Source organism: Colobus angolensis, unplaced genomic scaffold (assembly GCF_000951035.1).
Source record: "Colobus angolensis palliatus isolate OR3802 unplaced genomic scaffold, Cang.pa_1.0 Scaffold83, whole genome shotgun sequence".
Lineage (NCBI taxonomy): Eukaryota > Metazoa > Chordata > Mammalia > Primates > Cercopithecidae > Colobus > Colobus angolensis.
Window position 1 is genome coordinate 3386963 of NW_012122154.1, and position 18863 is coordinate 3405825.

Below are 18863 nucleotides of genomic sequence, written 5' to 3' on the forward strand. Positions count from 1 at the left end.
TTTTTTTAATTTAAATTTTCTTTTCTTTTTTTTTTTTTTTTTGAGACAAAGTCTCACTCTGTCATCCAGGCTGGAGTGCAGTGGCGCGATCTAGGCTCACTGCAACCTCAGCCTCCCAGGTTCAAGCGATTCTCCTGCCTCAGCCTCCCGAGTAGCTGGGATTATAGACACCTGCCACCATGCCTAATTTTTGTATTTTTAGTAGAGATGGGGTTTCACCATGTTGGCCAGGCTGGTCTGAACTCCTGACCTCAGGCGATCCACCCACCTCGGCCTGCCAAAGTGCTGGGATTACAGGCGTGAGCCACTGGGCCCAGCCCCACCTTTATTTTAAAGGAAACACCTCAAAAATCAAGATGATTCCAATAATATGAAGAATTAATATTTTTTTCACGTTTACAATGTGTCAATCACTTAGTAAAGATAAGCCTTGCTGGCCAAGCACAATGACTCACACCTGTAATCCCAGCATTTTGGGAAGCCGAGGCAGGCAGATTACTTGAGGCCAGGAGTTCAAGATCAAGGCCAGCCTGTCCAACATAGTGAGACTCCATCTCTACTAAAAATACAAAAATTGGCCAGGGTTTGTGAGGTGCACCTATAGTCCCAGTTACTCTGGAAGCTGAGGAGGGAGGATTGCTTAGGATTGCTTGAGCCCAGGAGGTCAAGGCTGCAGTAAGCTATGATTGCACCACTGCACTCCAACCTGGGTGACAAGAGACCCCATTTCAAAACAAAAACAAAAACAAGAAAACCCACAAAAGATAAGCCTTGTCTTTCATGGAACATCACTCTGAACCCTCTGGACAACCCTATGGGGTAGGAACTGTTACTGCCTCCACTCTGCAGACAAGGAAACTGAAGGTTGGCGAGATGAAGCAATTTGCCCAAAGTCATGTGGCCAGTGGGTAGCAGAGTCAGAACTGAGCCTCAGGTATGGGACACCAAGGTCTGAGCTCTCAGATTCCAGGTGGCATTAAAATCACCAAAGGCAGCCGAGCACGTTGGCTCATGCCTGTAATCCCAGCACTTTGGTTTGGAGGCTGAGGTGGGTGGATCACAAGGTCAGGAGTTCGAGACCAGCGTGGCCAACGTCGTGAAACCTCGTCTCTACTAAAAGTGAAAAAATTAGCCAGGTGTGGTGGCAGGCGCCTGTAATTCCAGATACTCAGGAGGCTGAGGCAGGAGAAGTGCTTGAACCTGGGAGGCAGAGGTCACAGTGAGCTGAGATCACACCACTGCACTCCAGCCTGGGTGACAGGGCAAAACTCCGTCTTGAAAAAAAAAAAAAAAATCACCAAAAGCACCTACCAAAGATGCAGATTCCTGGGTCTCACCCCAGAACTACAAAATCAGACTCTCCAAGGGTGGGGCCAAGGCATCTCTGTCTTTTCAGGGTGCTTCCCTGGGACTCAGATGTCCATGAGAGTAAAAGATCCTTTCTCTATGCTACACTGTTTGTATTGTTTCCAGCATTGTATTGCCACTGCTAGGGAACTCTAAATCCCTCATGGTCTTGGTTTGGTTGATAACAAGAAAGAAAGAGAAACTTCAAGCCTTAACTTTTTTTTTCCTTTTTTATTTGAGACAGGGTCTTGTTCTGTCACCCAGGCTGGAGTGCAATGGCATAATCACAGCTCACAGCAGCTTGGACCTCTCAGCCTCAAGTGATCCTCCTACCTCAGCTGCCCGAGTAGCTAGGACCACAGGTGTGCATGCACCACCATGCCTGGCTGCTTTTAACATTTTTTTTGTAGGGACAGGGTCTCACTATGTTGCCCAGGCTGTTCTTAAACTCCTGGGCTCAAGCAATCCTCCCGCCTTGGCCTCCTAAAGTGTTGGGATTACAGGCGTGAGCTACCATACCTGGCCTTTAACATATAAATAATTCTGCTTCTTTTCTTTTTTATTTTTATTTTGAGACAGAGTATTGCTCTGTCACCCACTTTGGAGTGCAGTGATGCAATCTCTGCTCTTACTGCAAGCTCCATCTCCTGGGTTCAAGAGATTCTCCTGCCTCAGCCTCCCAAGTAGCTGGGATTACAGGCATGCATCACCACACCCGGCTAATTTTTGTATTTTTAGTAGAGATAGGGTTTTATCATGTTGGCCAGGCCTGTCTCAAATTCCTGACCTTACTCATTCATTTATTTGCTCATTCATAACCCCTTCTCTGTCACGCACAGGAAAATAGCTGAACCTATCTGAGTCTCAGTTTCTTCATCTATAAAATGGGGATAATCATTTTATCTACCTGATAGCACTGCTGGGAGAATTAAATCAGATAATTCACTTGAAGTGTTGAAAACAGTGCAGCCTCAGGTGATCTGCCTGCCTTGGACTCCCAAAGTGCTGAGATTTAAATAATTCTGTTTCTTGGAAGGCCTTGAATTTTTAGGAGGTGATCCTGGAAAGGCTATGCAGGCTGAAAGGATCAAAGTGAAATCTAATTAGGCCTCTCAAGCACTTTAGGAGGCAGAGGTAGGCAGATCACCTGAGGTCAGGAGTTCGAGACCAGCCTGGCCAACATGGTGAAACCCTATCTCTACTAAAAATACAAAAATTAGCCGGGCTTAATGGCAGGTGCCTTTAATCCCAGCTACCCAGGCTGAGGCAGAGAAAACTGCTTGAACCCCAGAGGCAGAGGTTGCAGTGAGCCAAGACTGCACCACTGCACTCCAGCCTGGGCAACAGAGCAAGACTCCGTCTCAAAGAAACAAAACAAAACACAACAGTTAGGCCTCCCAAAGTCTATGACCTTGTTGTCCCCTCTGCCAGGAAGAACCTGCTGTCTTCTCCTCCTCTGTGCTCCCAGCTCCTACTACACCCCCAGCACTGGCTCTTGCTCTTTCAGGTGCATTGGAAACACTCCAGGATTCTGTTAAAAGGAAGACCCCTGGGCTCCACAAAAGGGTTCTGAGCGAGTAGGGTTAAGATGAAGCCTGGGCAGGTTGGGTGCGGTGGTTCACGCCTGTAATCCCAGCACTTTGGGAGGCCGAGGCAGGCGAATCACGAGGTCAAGGGATCGAGACCATCCTGGCCAAAATGGTGAAACCCCATCTCTATTAAAAATATAAAAATTAGCCGGGCATGGTGGTGGGCACCTGTAGTCCCAGCTACTCGGGAGGCTGAGGCAGGAGAATCGCTTGAATCTGGGAGGTGAGGTTGCAGTGGGACGAGATCATGCCATTGCACTCCAGCCTGGGCAACAGAGCAAGATGCCGTCTCAAAAAAAAAAAAAAAAAGATGAAGCCTGGGAATCTGCATTTTAACTAGTAGGGCAGATGGTCCACGAACCACATTTTGAATAACACTGATGTTTGCTGATGTTTGTTTCAAGTTGTGTCTCTCTCTGACAGGCTGTGAGCAGCTTGAGGGCAGGGTATGTACTACACTCTCACACCTAATAACACACTGAATGAATGGGTGATGGCTGGCATTTTTTATTAAATGCTTCTTATGGGTGTGGCACTGTTTTATTTTTTATATTTTGTTATTTTATTTTGAGACAGAATCTTGCTCTGTCACCCAGCCTGGAGTGCAGTGGCACCACCACCGTTCAATGCAGCCCTGACTTTCTGGGTTCAAGCAATCCTCCCACCTCAGCCTCCTGAGTGGCTGGGACCACAGGCATGTGGCACCACACCCAGCTAACTTCTTTAATTTTGGAGAGTCAGGGTCTCACTGTGTTGGCCAGGCTGGTCTCAAACTCGGGGGATCAAGGGATGCTCCCACCTTGGCCTCCCTCCCAAAGGGCTGGGATTTTAGGCAAGAGCCACAGCGCCCGGTGGCACTGTTTTCAACACTTCAAGTGAATTATTTCATTCTCCCAACAATGCTATAAGATAGAGAGAATGATTATCCCCATTTTATAGATGAAGAAACTGAAACTAAGGCTCAAAGAAGTTAGGTAATTTTCCTGTGAGTGGCAGAGGAGGAGTTACGAATGAGCAAATGAATGAATAAGAGGAGAGAAAATAGCCAGGCACGGTGGCTCACTCCTGTAATCCCAGCACTTTGGGAGGCCAAGACGGGTGGATCACCTGAGGTCAGGAGTTTGAGACCGGCCTGGCTAACAATGTTGGTGAAACCCCGTCTCTACTAAAAATACAAAAAAATTAGCTGGGTGTGGTGGTGCATGCCTGTAATCTCAGCTACTCGGGAGGCCAAGGTAGGGGAATCACTTGAACCCAAAGGCGGAGGTTGCAGTGAGCCGAGATCGCGCCACTGCACTCCAGCCTGGGCAATGAGAATGAGACTCCGTCTCAGGAAAAAAAAAAAAGTGATGACCTAACAGGTGGGCTTTAGGTGACACAGGGAGTAAGACGGGGGCTCAGGTGGCAGGGGAGGGGCAGGAGGTAGCTTCCATACCTTGCAGCCCTCACAAGTGATACAGCGGTAGTGATAACCAGTTGCTTTGTCCCCACACACGACACACTGCTCGTCTTTGTCCAGGTAACTAGGGATATACCCTGGGAGGAAGGAAAGGATGGAGGAAGGCAGGCATGGCTTGAAGTCCCAGCAGAGGGGCTCTCACACTTTTCCCCATCCCTCAACTTTTTGTTTCTGGCCCTTCTCCTAGCCCAGCCTCCCTGGTAGAATCCTAGAGAGACGGGAGGTGAACCTGTCCATCCTCTGCCCTAAGAGTATGAAGAATCTCAGTTCTTCTGACTGCCCACTCAGGGCTTTCTTCTTGCTCTATCTACAAGGCAGAGGATGGTGGAGAGGGAAAAATAAATCTCAGCAGCTCACTGGGGATAATACAGCCCCTCAGTCCTTCAGCTCAGACCCTGATTCTGGTGGGGCCTCAGATGAGAGTATTAGGGGGAGGGAAGAGGCCTTCCTGACCTAATCCACCCTCAAAAGCTGGGCACATCCATCATCACCTTTCTCATCCCCAGACAGGTCCATCCCAAGCCCTCTAGGAAGCTCCCTCCAGGAAACACAGGAACTACTGTTCCACATCCAGGTCCAGAGGGAGCCCTGGCTGGGTTTGGTGGGATTGGGGACGTGCAGAAGGGGCACGCACAGCCAGCCTCACCTGACATGCTGGTTTTCAGGGAACATTGGCCGTTCTTTCTTTTTCGCTTTCCATCTGGTGACCTGGCACTGGATGGGGGCAAAGTGGGCAGAATCACAGAGCAGTCTTCGGGTAGCCCCTTTCTCATCCGAGAGGCTTATACAATCCCCCCAAGGCCTGATTCTTTCCATTTTGTGTCCTCATTCTACCTCCCACCCCCAGGGTCAGCTGACAATGCTTAAAAGGGTCCAGCTATCTGGAATTTGCAGGGGAGAGAGATAAGGGGCTTGGCTGTGGCACAAGCATGTTCTAGAGCCCCAACACACACACATTCACCCACCAGAAGACCTGAAGCACCCATAACCCGCAGGACATCCTCATCTTTTCAGTACACGACAAATACGCTGGAAGAATTCTCAGGATATGCTTAAAGCTATGTAACCTTTAGAACACACACATACATATGCAACATAACACCGGCGCAGATGAATAACCACGCAGCTTTCACTATGAACCCACGGATGGTGAGTACGCACCAGGGCTGACATATCTGTGAAATTTTCAGGGCATTCTTAAATGTGCTATACAACCTCTAGGATATGGCCCTGTGTTACACAACACTCTGCACAGGCACCTCATAAAACCACCCTCATCCCGCCAGTGTGCACGTGTTGCTTGAGCTCCAGGTCATACACACATGCTAAATAACCCACAGCAATAGAAAACACTAGAGTCGCCCTCTGCACAGCCTCCATTTAACAGAGCAGCAAACTGAGACCCTACTTGTGCCTGGTGACACCATGAGCTGGAGTCAGAGCCAGGACTGAGCCCCCCGTGCAAGGTATTATTAGCAACCCTCAGCCACTGCACATATATGTTGCCAGGCTCTCCACATACATGTTACATAACCTCAGTGCACACAGGTTACATAAACCCTCTACATGCATGCAAGGATTGTATAAGCTCCCGCACCCACCCCGTGTGTGGCATGTTGCAGGCCCCTTCCTCCTGGAGCCGGATGCAGCTCCCAACACACTGACACAGTGACCTTGGCCAGGGTCACAGTCACAGACAGCTCTGTGCTCCACGCCCCCTGGGGATTACTCCCGTCTACTTCCTACGAGGCTGAAAGGTCAGGTCTCCCTCACGCCTTCCAGAGGGTTGGGTGCAGGGGAACTCAGGCCACCTAGGTCCCAGTTGAGCTGGCAGCTTCAGGAGTTACCACCAGACTCACAGCCTCTGAGTGCAGTCCTAGAGATAGCCACAAGGTGGCGCATAGACATGGGGGAGGGGAAGGCAATGGGGGAGGGGCTGCAGTCTTAGGGGACTACGAACTGGCATTCCTGCCTTTCTCCAAGCCTTAGGAGTAGACTCTTGCAGACCCACAGAAGCCTAAGCTGGGAGACACAGGGGCTGCAAGTGACAGCCACACAGCTACAGGCCAGATCATCCTCAGAGTCCTTCCTCGGGTGAGGCTTTGGGGGAGGGGGGCTATCCCATGCCCTGCCCAGCTGTGAGTTCCATCTACTTCCTCTACCCCCCCAGGGACCCAGTTGTGGGCCTTAGGGCTTTGCCTGGCCAGGCCTCTGGCTTCCTGGCTCGGGATCTGATCTCCTAGGAAACAGTCAGCCACACTGCTCCCCGGAGCACCCCTACCCCCACCCTCTCCTTGGCCATAGGCACAGGCTGTACCCAGCTCCCACGGCACCGTGCCAACTGGGACAAAGCTCTGTGCCACTTGGAACTGATGGAAAAGGCAGAGACCCTCTGGGCTCCTCCAGGGCAATGCAGATCATAGGTAACCATCCCTTGGTGTATGTGCAAGGCTGACACCTTACCCACGTGGAAGCAAAATTGTCATGGTTTTGCACTTTCTGGGAGGAGCCCCATTGCAGTGCCCGCCCTTGGCCATGAACAAGGAAGAGCTTGTGGGGCTCCCAATAGATTCCAAATATAAGCATGGGCTGTGACCAATAGTTACTGGTGCATGTGCCCTGAAATGTCATACTACGTGAACCGCAGCCTGTGGACAACGCACTTGTGGTCAGATAGTAAATGGGCTGGCAGGGAGAGGAGGAAAATGGCAAGGCTGTTTAGATCCCACATGCTCAAGGTGAGTGCAGCAATGGTGGAGGGGATGCTGGGGGCATCTGAGGCTGCTCAGCACTGTCTAGGGAAGGACCCCTTATGTGCTCCCTGTAATTACTCTGCTCTGTATCACTCCCCACTTCAAAATGAGCATCTCTCAATCCAAGTGCCTGTCATATCTGAACTTGACCTCATCTGCCAGACAGAGGTAGGCAAAGGCTTGCTGGCCTCATGTCCATCCCACAGAGGTGCTTAACGGCGGTGCCTAAAGGACAGTTCAGCCAGGTGCCCAGGCCTGCTGCTTAGGAGCTGGCATGACCTAATTGCTGAACCCATTACCTGTTCTCCTCTGGGTCTGACCCACACTCCACCTTGCTTGGCTTCTGTTCCATTCACTTCAATTCCATCCAGGATGCCCTCCAGCACGCCAAGAGACTGGGGTGGGCACACTGGCCCCCCCGGCACACCCACAGGCCACCCACCCCCTGCCACCCAGGCCCTAGGGCACAGCACCCATGATACCCGCCTCAGCACTTGGCCTTTCACACCATGCCCTGCGCCCCCAGGGGGGCGGGCGGTGGGAGGGGCCAGGGAGTGGCAGGTGGGAGGGCTGGGGCAAGCTGGGTCTGTGGGTCCCGGGCTGTGGGCTGGGTGAGTAGCTTCGGAGTCTTGTCCTGTCCAAAGATCCCTGTGGGCAGAAGAGAGAGGCAGGGGTAAGAAGGTGTCACGGTGGGCAGGTGGGTAGGATCCCTCTGGTGGTAACATTTGGGGCTTTGGGGACCCATAACAAGATAGCAGGGGGCAGGAAGGGCAGGCGCAGAGAGGGGACCAGGATAATCCCTTAGATCACAGGTACAGCAGGCGAGATCAGAGATCCTCCTCCTAAGCCCCAGACATGGGAAGGAATGGAGGGAGAGAATGAGATCACTCACGTACTAGGTAATATGTCTCAGTCTTCATATTCAGACAAATGCCTGGCCCTTAATGAGCATCTATTAAACACTAGCTATTGTTACCACCCCTCTAGACAAGTTTTCCTGAAATTTCTCTGTATTATAGGGGTAAGAGGGGACCAGAGGCAAGCAGTTTTGAGCACAGGCGGGATGGGACATAGAGCGGCACGCAGTGAGTGTGAATCCCCATCTTTGTGCCTTAATAGAGAGAAATGTTGAAAGCTGTGGGGAACTGACCTCCCACGCTGCCAGCCAAGTTCTGATCCCCAGCTCTGGCCCCTCAGGGACTCCAGAGCTTCCCACACAAGCTCTTGAATCCCACTTCCCAGGCCGAGGACCAGACTTCTCAGTTGGTTTAGCTGAGCTGCTATCAACCAGGATGGCAAGGGAGAAAGGAAAGGAAACTAACACATGTTAACTGGAGAGATAATCTGTGCCATCCAGAGTGGGCAGGAGAACTTCACAGATGAGGAAACTGAGTCTCAGAAAGTTTGATCATTCGCTCAAGTTCACACAGCTAGTAAGCAGGTGGCTGTCGGATAAGCCTCATGGCCTGGCCCTAATGCTAGCCTTGTTCTGCTACCTGGAGTCCAGGGCAGTGCCAAGCCGGGCCCACCATTCCCACGTCCCACAGCATTGCACCTCTGACCCTGGGCTACAGACCTGTGGCTTACTGTCTGTGTGCACACAGGCAGGTATGGCAGGTAGGAGGGGGACAAAGGGTACAGCTCCCCGACATATGACCTCAACCTCTGTCACGTGGCTGCTGCATATGAGACCTCACCCCTAGGCCCCCTGGCCCCAACCCCAGGAGCTGATAAGGAGCCAGAGTGGGAAGAGAGGCGGGGAGATAAGTCAGCAGATTGGGCAGGGCCAGCAGCAGGATGGGGCCTCTGCACCCAGGCAAGCCGGTGGTGTGGACAGCATGGGCATTGCACAGAAAAATGGTCCATTCTGCCTCTGATACCCACCCCAGACCAGGACTGGGCACTGGGGGCTGGACAGGAGACTGGGGTGGGGGGGCGTGAGCAGGGAGCCTTAGCCCAGGGAGCCATCAAGAAAGTAGGTCAAGTTTTTCTTGGCTTGTGGAGAAATTCCTGTTATAAATTTATAATGGCGTAGCCAGCCCTAAGGGGTGGAGGTTGGGGAGGAGAAGGAGTGGGTGGGGAAGCCCAGGGGCTGGGCACTGGGGCCTAATGCTCTCAGCCAGACAGTGAGGGGCAGGGGGCGAGGGCCGCTGCAGGGGTTGGACTGGACAATAGAGGATGATCTTCTGACTCCACATCCAGCGAGGCTGCCTGCATACGTCTGTCTGTCTGTGTCTGAATGTCTCTCTCTCTCTGGGTCTGGGTGTCTCTGTCTCCCCCCTAGGCTGTGCCTCGGTGCTTGGCACACCCTGGCTGTGGTGCTGCCCCCGCCTGTCTCCTGCCCGCCTGGCACACTGCCACCACTTGTTTACAGAAGCTGGAAAAATCCACTCGCCAGCCGGAGGCCCAAGCACCCCCGGGGAGGGGAGGAGGCAGGCACAGGAGTGGGCATGCTGAGAGAGGGGCAGCCGCGGGTAGCAGGCCCCGGGGGTAGCCGAGGAGGACCAGTGTGTGCAGGAATGAGCATTGGCTGCTGTGGGCCGGGCTGGGCAGGGAACACCAGCAGCAACCACATGGCATGGGCAGCTCCTGCTCCAGGCCAGGGCTCCTGAGGGCCCCCTCCCCCAGGCCCCTGCCACTTACCAGTTGCTACATTGCAGAACTGGGGCAGTGCCAACCTAAGCCACCATGTTTATTTCCCCTTCCCTCTCTCCTGCCCAGCCTTAACTCCAAATGTGTCTGGGTACTGCCAAGGGCCTGCACGTGCCCGCTGGGGGGGAGGAGCAGGCTTGCTCTCCGCCCTACCCCTCTGTTGAACTGAACGGTGCCCTGGTGCTGGTCAGCGCAGCCCAGGCTACAGTAAGCCCCTCGTAGTGGGCAGAGGAGCAAGGTGCTGCCCTTGTCTGCCTCAGGCACCCTCACTGGGTACCCAGCAAGAGGCTGGAACCCCTGGGGACTCCTTGGCATCTCTCCAGGGACACACTTGGGCCTTTGGGGTGATACCGAGGCGAGGCAGAGGGCCCAGCACGCGGGAAGACACACATCGGGGAGACACACACCACGTGAGCCTGTGTTAGCAGTGGGCAGAAAAAGGTCAGCGGGTAAGGGGCATGGGGCAGGGGTACCCACAATGAAGGGCAGCCTCTCTCCCCTCCTCCAGAGTCCAGCTTAACTCCTCAAACTCCTTCCCAGCACCTCCTCTGCAGAGGTGAGGGAGGCCCCACCCCAAGGAGGCTGAGGGGGCGGAGCTATGGGGTTCTGTGCCCAGGCTGGACAGCAGGACAGCAAGACCCACCTGTCGGCTGGCCTGGCCACCCACTCCCTCCTTGTGAGATGAGAGCTGCTGGGTGGCAGTGTAGGCAAAGTGCCTGCGGAGGGGGAAGCATTTCATTAAGCTTAAGTGCTTCTGCCATGGGGGGACAGGGACACAGGGCCAATGCGGCATCCACAGGCGCCCCGCCAGGTTCCCACTGCCGGGCCGTCCCACTCTGCAGTCCTGTGGATCTGAGGACACCCCCAAAGGACTCCTGGGGCTGCCGGGGGGGGTTTCTGTCTGTCCCCAGGATCTAACCCCCAACACTATTCGCATTAACCCTCCTGCATATCTGCTCTGGGCTTTGGCCCCACCTTTCTGGGGCCCCTGAACTTTGTCCTTAGTGCTCTGAAGAAAGCCCAGCCCTCCTTGCCAGCTACAGGGACAGTACAGGCAGGGTGGCTGAGAAAAGGGTAGAAAGACGAGAGGAGGGGTAAAAAGGCTGGTGGGGGAAAGAAGGAAGAAGAGAGGAGGGGGAAGAACAAAGAAATGGGACAGGGCTGGGGTAGGGCTAGGGGTGACAAGGCAGTAGAGGGAGAGGAAGAAAGGGGAGCCAGAGATGGGGGATGGGGAGAAGGGATGAGGTAGAAAGGAGGACAGATAAAGGGAGGAGAGACACATGAAGGAGGGGAGACAAAGAGAGAAAGGTAACAAAGAAAGATGGGGGGGGGCTTCATACCCTAAGTCCCACCCCATGCAGGCTGGGGGGAGGGGGGCGTAGGAATGGTTTCCACGGTGACAGCTGGTTGTTGGTGGCCTGGCATGTGGGCTATTAATAGTGCTGTGGGTAGGTTCACACCTCCCTCTCCCCTTCCCCTCTGCCTGCTGCTAGGGTGGGGGGAGATCCCTCCCCCACCACCCACTCCTGATCACCCAGCCTCCCACCATGGGAGCCAGGAACGGCGATGCTGAGGGGCCAAGGTGGCCGCTGTGGCCCAGACACATAAATGGGCATGCATGGGCACAGGCGTCTGTGGGTAGCACTGCCCCCCATGCCAACATGGGCACCACAGGCAGCCACCCACACCAAGGGCCCCCGGGAGTCTGTGGTGGTGGCGGTGCTGCAGCAGCGACACGTGCCCCCACGATGAGGGGCAGAGGCCTCTCTAGGACTGAGACTCCCTCTCCTTTCCCATACCCCGTTCTATTCTCAGGTATGGATTGAGCAGGGCTGCCCCACCCAACTCTCTGTTATCCTAGTGCCAGGAAGGAGAGGAGGAGTGAAGGCGGGAAGGAAGGTACTATTTGGCAGGTGTGATGTGGCAGAGGAGTACACACAGACTCAGGGCCCCAGCCTGGCAGGCATGGGGGAGACGGGAGGAGGGGAGGCAGCACCCCTTGGTGAGCTCTCACTGGGCCCCCAAGAGACAGGTCTGGAGCTGGGGGGCAGTGACTCATCACCTAGCCACTGTGGGACCTTACAGGCTAGAGAATGGGAGATGGGGTGGGGATCCTCATAAGGGGGAGATTGGTTACTTAAACAAAGGATCCTCCCCACCCTACCCCAAAAGAATATAACAGGAAACCCCCCCTGCAGGTCAGAGACAGAAAGACATAAACAGCAGCCTTGACTTGGGCCAGATGCCCAGTATTAACATCAAAGACTGTGCTTCCCACCCGGCTCCCCCACAGCCTCACCCACCTGCTGCTCTCCTCTCCCTCCTCCTGCCTGGACCAGCTCCAGACAGGCATCAAGGTGGGTGCCCAGGTCTGGAGGTCTCCTCCCAGGTCACATCCATCCCCCATGACCACTGGTGGGTGGTCATGCCCACACCCATACTGGAGAACTCAGCCCCTCCTTATCAGCCCACAGAACTTCACGCCCCCCTGCCCAATTCCCCTCAGGAGCGGAGGCAGGAGATCCAAGTAGCCAAGAAAGCAGAAGCAGGAGCACCCCCAAGCTGGGCAAGGCATATTCTCCCCACCCTCCCCCAGCAGCCAGTGGGTAATTGGAGCTGGGAGCTGGGGCAGCTGAATGCTAGAGGCATGAATGTCACGGGGCCAAGGCACTTGCTGCAGATGGCACCATGGGCACAAGGCTTGGGGTCCTCCCTCCTCACTCCCTCATCTAAGGCAGCAGAGGAAGTTGCCTGCAAGCCTTGAGGAGCATGGCCCAGGAGGGGAGGGAATGGTGGAGAGGGAAAGAAAGGCAGGGATGTTCTCCCAGGCACCCCAGAGGCAGGAGCTAGCCCCTACCCAAGCAGAACTGGCAGAGGCAGAGAGAGAGAGACAGAGACAGAGATAGAGAGACAGGGAGAGAAAGCGAGGAGGGAGGGAATAGGAAGGAAGGAGGAAGGGGGAGGGAAGAGAGAAAGATTGAGTGTGTGTGTGTGAGAGAGAGAGAGGGAGGGAGAGAAGGAGGGAGAGAGAGGGGGGAGGGGGAAAGAGAGGGACAGGGAAGAGGAAGGGAGGGAGGGAGAGAGGGAGGGAGGGAGGGAGAGAGGGAGGAGGGGAGAGAGAGAGAGAGAGAGAGAGGGAGAGGGAGGGAGAGAGTGCGCGCGTGAATGCAGCTGAGTCTCCGGCACACACACGGACACGTGCAGACACACACACTCACCCCGCATGCGCAGAGCCACAGGGCTCTGGGTACCGTTCCAGGAGATATTCAGAGCCCTCCCCAGCCCACACATGCACAAAAACACTCTCACATGGATGCGTGCACAACACACCCACTCACTGATGTGTACAAAAATGCCGAAAGACACCAAAGCCTTGGTTCCCCTGTTCCCCCACCCCCTTGCCTGGTAAAAGAGAAAAAGAAACAGGCAGCTGGGGCTCTGGGAGCCAAGAGCAGATCTCTTCCTTAGAAGAGGAAGAGAGAAGGAGGAGGAGGTGGGCCAGGGCCTTGGTTCAATCATTCTGCTCTTAGCCACTGCTGAGGGGCATGGCTGTGCCTTTGGTACCAACCTTTAACGCCCACCCCCAAAACAGGGAAGCAAGGATAGTATTTCCTGTGCACCAGTAACACCCATCTTGCTTCCCTTGTCTACCCAGCAAACTTCTGACCCTCCCTCTGGACCACCTCACACAATGGCATACCAGAGTGAGGTCCCTATGACCCCAGCTTTGGCCTGCCAAATGACACCAAGGTGCAGCCACATGTGCTCCCACCACACACCAGCCCCAGATGCTTCAGTGAGAGACTGAGAACTGTCTCTGGTTCCAGGCAGCATATGTATGCCCCACCCTGGCATGTGCCAGGCTCTGGGAAGAAAGGAGAATCCACAGGCATTGCTCACCATGCCAGGATGCAACATGGATTGAACACAGGGGTCATCCCACCTTGTGTTATTTGCTCTCACCCTGAGTGAGACAGGAACCATTGTCTCTAGATAATGAAAACCTAGGCCCAAAGTCATACAACTAGTGAACGTCAAAAGCCAGGCCTCCCAACTCTCAGTCAGTGACATTCCCACCATGGTCATGCTTGCCTCCCTCCCCAAGAGACACAAAACTTCTCCAAAGTCCCCTAGGCACCTTTGCAGCAATGAGAACTAAAGTTGGGTTTTTCTTGGAGAGGATATGTGTGTAGGGGGGTCTCACTCTGTTATTCAGGCTAGAGTTCAGTGGCACAATCACAGCTCACCGCAGCCTCGACCTTCCAGGTTGAAGTGATCCTCCAGCCTCAGCCTCCCAAGTAGCTGGTAACACAGGCATGCGCCACCACGCCTGGCTAACTTTTAAGTTTTTTTAGAGATGGGGTCTCACTATGTTGATCAGGCTGATCATGAACTTCTGGCCTCAAGTGATCCTCCTGCCTTGGTCTCCCAAAATATTTGGATTACAGGCATGAGCCACTGCACCCGGCCGAGAACTAGAGTTGAGATTGGTTCCCACTCCAAAGGCTTCCCGTCACCCCTACAGGGTATCCTCCCATTGTCCTTGCTTCACCTTGAAGGGCAGGGCTAAATAAAAGGGGTTTGGAGGGGGGATCCTGATCACCAGACTCACAAAGGGAAAGAGGCAACCTAGGACAGATGCTGAATCTCAAAGTGCTGTGCCCACCACACTGGTCCTTACTCAGTGCCTCAGTTTCTCTCTGCCACCACCTTTCACACTAAGTACCACTCCATGGGGGGGGGGAGGGGAATCTGGTGCCTATCAGCCACGGCTGGGTCCTGGTTGACCAATGCTGGGCTCCCAGGAGGGAGGAAGGGCACCGCCTCCTCTTCGAGCCCACACATAAGAAAGAGAGGGGACACCTTTCCCTGTTCTTTCTCTCCCACCCCCAGAGCTCAGACTCTGAACAGAGATGCAGTGATGCCCAGAGATTTATGCAGGTGCCCCCAGCTGGTGGGGTGTGTCCCAGGCTGAGGGGCCAAGGGCTCCTTGTAAGCTGAAGGGCGAGGGTGAAAGGAGGGTGGGGCAGAGGGGCCTGTCTTGGGCTCTTTCCCATACACTCATTCCAGGTTGCAAAAATTTGTCTGGGAGGAAAAGATTACATGAGGGTGAGAAGGCTGGAAATTGGAGACCCACTGCCCCAGGCCCCAGTCTCACTGATGTCTAGGAGATCCAATTCTCTACCAAGCTACTGTAAGAAATCTGGGAGACCCCAGGCCCACAGCTTCCTGCATCCATCACAACCGCTCACATATACAGTTTGTTATGAACTAGGCACTTTTAAAAACATTTTTCCTCGGCCAGGCGCGGTGGCTCAAGCCTGTAATCCCAGCACTTTGGGAGGCCGAGACGGGCGGATCACGAGGTCAGGAGATCGAGACCATCCTGGCTAACCCGGTGAAACCCCATCTCTACTAAAAAATACAAAAAACACAAAAAACTAGCCGGGCGAGGTGGCGGGCGCCTGTAGTCCCAGCTACTCGGGAGGCTGAGGCAGGAGAATGGCCTAAAACCCAGGAGGCGGAGCTTGCAGTGAGCTGAGATCCGGCCACTGCACTCCAGGCTGGGCGATAGAGCGAGACTCCGTCAAAAAAAAAAAAAAAAAACATTTTTCCTCAAAAAAGCTAAATGAGGTAGATATGATCATCCCCAATTTACAGATAAGGCAACAGGGAAGTTAAATCACTTGCTCAGAGTCACACAACCAGCGAGTGACAGAGCTGGGATTCAGACCCAGGCAGTCCAGGTCAATCATGACCATCATCATCGTCATCATCATCCCTGCTCTTGGCTATGATGGCATATCACCTGCTTGAGAAATAATGCCTTGTTCTTTCTTTTTCTTTTTTTTTTTTTGAGACAGAGTCTCACTCTGTTGCCTAGGCTGTAGTACGGTGGTACAATCTCAGCTCACTGCAACCTCCACCTCCCGGGTTCAAGCGATTCTCCTGCCTCAGTCTCCTGAGTAGCTGGGATTACAGGAGCCCGCCACCATGCCCAACTAATTTTGTATTTTTAGTAGAGATGGGGTTTCACCATCTTGGTCAAGCTGGTCTTGAACTCCTGACCTCAGGTGATCCGCCTGCCTCGGCCTCCCAGTGTGCTGGGATTACAGGCGTGAGCCGCTGTGCCCAGCCCAATGCCTTGTTCTTTCATCCAGCTATATGTTCCCTGAGATCAAGCCTCAGTCCTTCCCCTTTGTAGCTGCCCTGTGGGTTCTCTGCCAAGTGCCTCCACCTCCAAATAGGCCAAGGCTACAGGGGGGCATGGCGAGAAGTGCTTGGTGCCCCTGGGCTCTGTGTCTCCTACCCCAGTTCCCCCTCCTCAAATTCCCTCTCCGGAAGAGGTACCCCTTCTAGGCTGGAACCTGCACTCATGGGTGGGAGGGCCTCACTTAGCACACATTTAGTCTGGGCAGCTGTGCCCTCAGAACCAGGCCCTGAGGCTGGGCAAAGAGGACACAGCTGTTGGGCATCTCTGAGGTGGGCCTCAGCTGCCAGGGGTGTGGAGAAAGGCCATTGTGAGCCCTGCAGTGGACCCAACTCAGCAGGGTCCTGCCAGCTACCCCACTGCCCATGGAGGCGGTTCTTTTCCAGCTTGGGCCAGTGTGGGGGGGCTTGCTTAAGAGCTGCTAGCTGGCTGCAGCCTGCACCCTGAGGGTGCCCACAGAACTGGTGTCTCCAGACATGCAGGCCCGAGGGGTCAGCATGGGCAGTGGCTGACCCCCCCGCCTTCCCCCATTCCCAGCCCCTAAAACTTGCTGGCCACAGCTGCAGCACTAAGGAAGTGCAGGAAGTCCTGAGCAGCCAGCTGAGCCCCCCGCCCCCCACCCCAACCTCAAGCTGACCCCAGAGGCTGCGCAGGGGGGGCAGATGGGCGGAGCTTGGGTATTAACAACTGGAAAAGTATGAAGAACATTGCTGCCAGTCCCCAGCTCTGAGACAAGGACAGGGGTAGACGGGGGGTAGCGACAGGGTGAGAGAGGGTTACAGACTGGCAGAGAAAAAAGGAGAGAGAGAGGGAGAATCAGACACTGCAAGACAGAGCAAGAGAGAGAGAGACAGAGTTAGAGAGAAATTCCAAGTCAAAAATACACATCACTCATACAGACACTCGCCAGCCGATGGCCTCTTAAGGAAAGCTTCCAAGTTTGGACAGGAGGGTCCAGGTGGGAAAAAGGGCCAGACTCAAGGTGGGACGCAGGAACTCAGCTGGGGGTGACTGTTCCCAAGAAAGGCCCAGGCAAATGACTCAGAGCAGGGGCAGTTAGCTACCCCAGAGCTTTTAGGGTAGGGAGAAGAGCAGCTCTCCCCTCCCCCAGCAGTCAAGAGAATCCCAGCTTCTAGAAGTCACTGGATACTGCTTTGAGCCCATGACTCGGCCCTCTGGAACCCCCCTGAACCCACTGTCTTTGCTCTTGTTTCTCTGTCCCTCTAAAAGAAAGAAAGAAAAAAGAAAAAAAAAGAAAAAAAAAAACAGCCCATTCCCGCACAGTGGCTGAGCCTAGAGGAAAAAGGGAGGAGGAAGCTGAAGGGGAAAAGTCTGTGATTGTGTGCATCTAAGTGTGTGCTTGGCTGCACAGGCTACAGTTGTGTGCATCTGGGGTTGTGTGGACACGACTGTTGGTGTGGACCTGCAACTGTGGGGACCTGGGCCTCATGAACTCGTTCTGTACCTTAGTTCAAGGGACCATGTGCAAATGAGTGCACCTGTGTCTGCAGGTTCCACAGTCAATCAGCTCACAAGTATTTACAGAGCAGCCCTTGTGCTAGGCTCTGGGTGGCATCCAGAGCTCTTTAAGTGATTCTCCCAGGTCTCTAAGAGCTCACTGTCTAGTAGGGTGGTATCTCAAGCGATAGAGACCAAGAACATGTCATTAGGAATGCAGGCTTTGCACCACTAGGCAGGAACACCTTTTCATACAGCCAAATTTAATATTCTTGGGAGCAAGGGTTTTGTTGCCTGCAGAACCTCAGAGTTCCACAGTAAGAGTCCAGGAAAATACTTGTTGCTAAGTTGTGTATACGTGTGTTGATGTGTAACTGTGTTTGCATCTGACTGAGTGACAGCGACTGTCACGGCAAGCAATGATGTCTGTGTGACTGGGCTCATGCGAGCACGTGTGTGCCTGTGAGTGACAGGGTCTTTTGTAATTGTGCGGCTGTGTGCAATTGCTCTGTGTGCATGCATGCATGTGACAGCGACTTTTTATGTGTGGGTGACAGCAACTCCTCCTTGCCCCAGTGTGTGACAGCATCTCCGTGTGACCCTGTGCGTGGGTGGGTATGTGCATGGGTCGGTCCCCATGCTCTTGGTCTCCCGTGGGTATATCCCACCCCTCTGAGCTCCACAGTGCAGCAGCAGCCTGCCTCTTCCCTTGTCCCCATGTGGGTGTGTCCAGTAGCTCCTGTCCTTGAGTCCGCCTGGGTGTCCCTGGGTGTGCATGTGGCTGTCTGTGTGGACATATCCCTGTGTCTGCATGTCACTTTTGCTTCCCCCCCTCATTTTGGACAACAGCCCCCTGCATCCCCTCCCCCTCCTGGAGCCAAAGGCAGCACTGAGGGGCAGGCTCCCACCTCACTGTCTTTCCTTCTGTGTCCCCCACCCCCACCCCTGGAACATGGTTCTTTCAATTGCCCCCGTCATCCCCCCAGGCCTTTCTTTTCACGCTGGACAAGGGAGGGCCCCAGATGCACAAGGGGCACCAGAGACACGTTGCAAGGGGAGGGAAACAAGGTGGGGTACACAAACAGGTCCATTTCTCCCTGTCCTCCCCAGCCAGCAACTCTCCTAATCATCTAGGCACCATCAAGTACACCCCCTCCACACACACATTCCCCCCAACAGCCGCGTTTTTGCAATTAGGAGTGTTGCAACCAGACAGCCATGCTCAACTGGGAGGCGGGTGAAGCGAGGGGGGGAACTTCCCTCTCCCAGGACCCATGCAAGCCCACCACCGCCACCGCACTCATACTGCCCTCCGCAGCTGGAGGCAGCTTTGCAAAGGCCAATCGGCCTCAGAGGCCAGGGGTGGGGGCTGGGGGGGGCAGGCCTCCGGCGCA

At 54.3% G+C, this 18863-nt stretch overlaps 1 protein-coding gene across 2 annotated transcripts in view; it reads right to left on the minus strand.

Annotated features, from left to right (window-relative positions):
• Window positions 1-18863, minus strand: part of THRA (thyroid hormone receptor, alpha) — a 30064-nt gene that overhangs the window by 10757 nt on the left and 444 nt on the right. The window contains exons 1-4 of one of the 2 annotated variants that reach the window (XM_011929856.1): window positions 13019-13123; window positions 7448-7796; window positions 5042-5109; window positions 4372-4472 (exon numbers count right to left, since the gene is read on the minus strand). In XM_011929856.1, coding sequence (XP_011785246.1) covers window positions 4372-4472; window positions 5042-5109; window positions 7448-7500 — 222 coding nt within the window. In that variant the 5' untranslated portion in view covers window positions 7501-7796; window positions 13019-13123. Of the gene's footprint in view, window positions 1-4371; window positions 4473-5041; window positions 5110-7447; window positions 7797-13018; window positions 13124-18863 lie in introns of those variants that run through there. The other variant, XM_011929855.1, reaches the window with a different exon arrangement.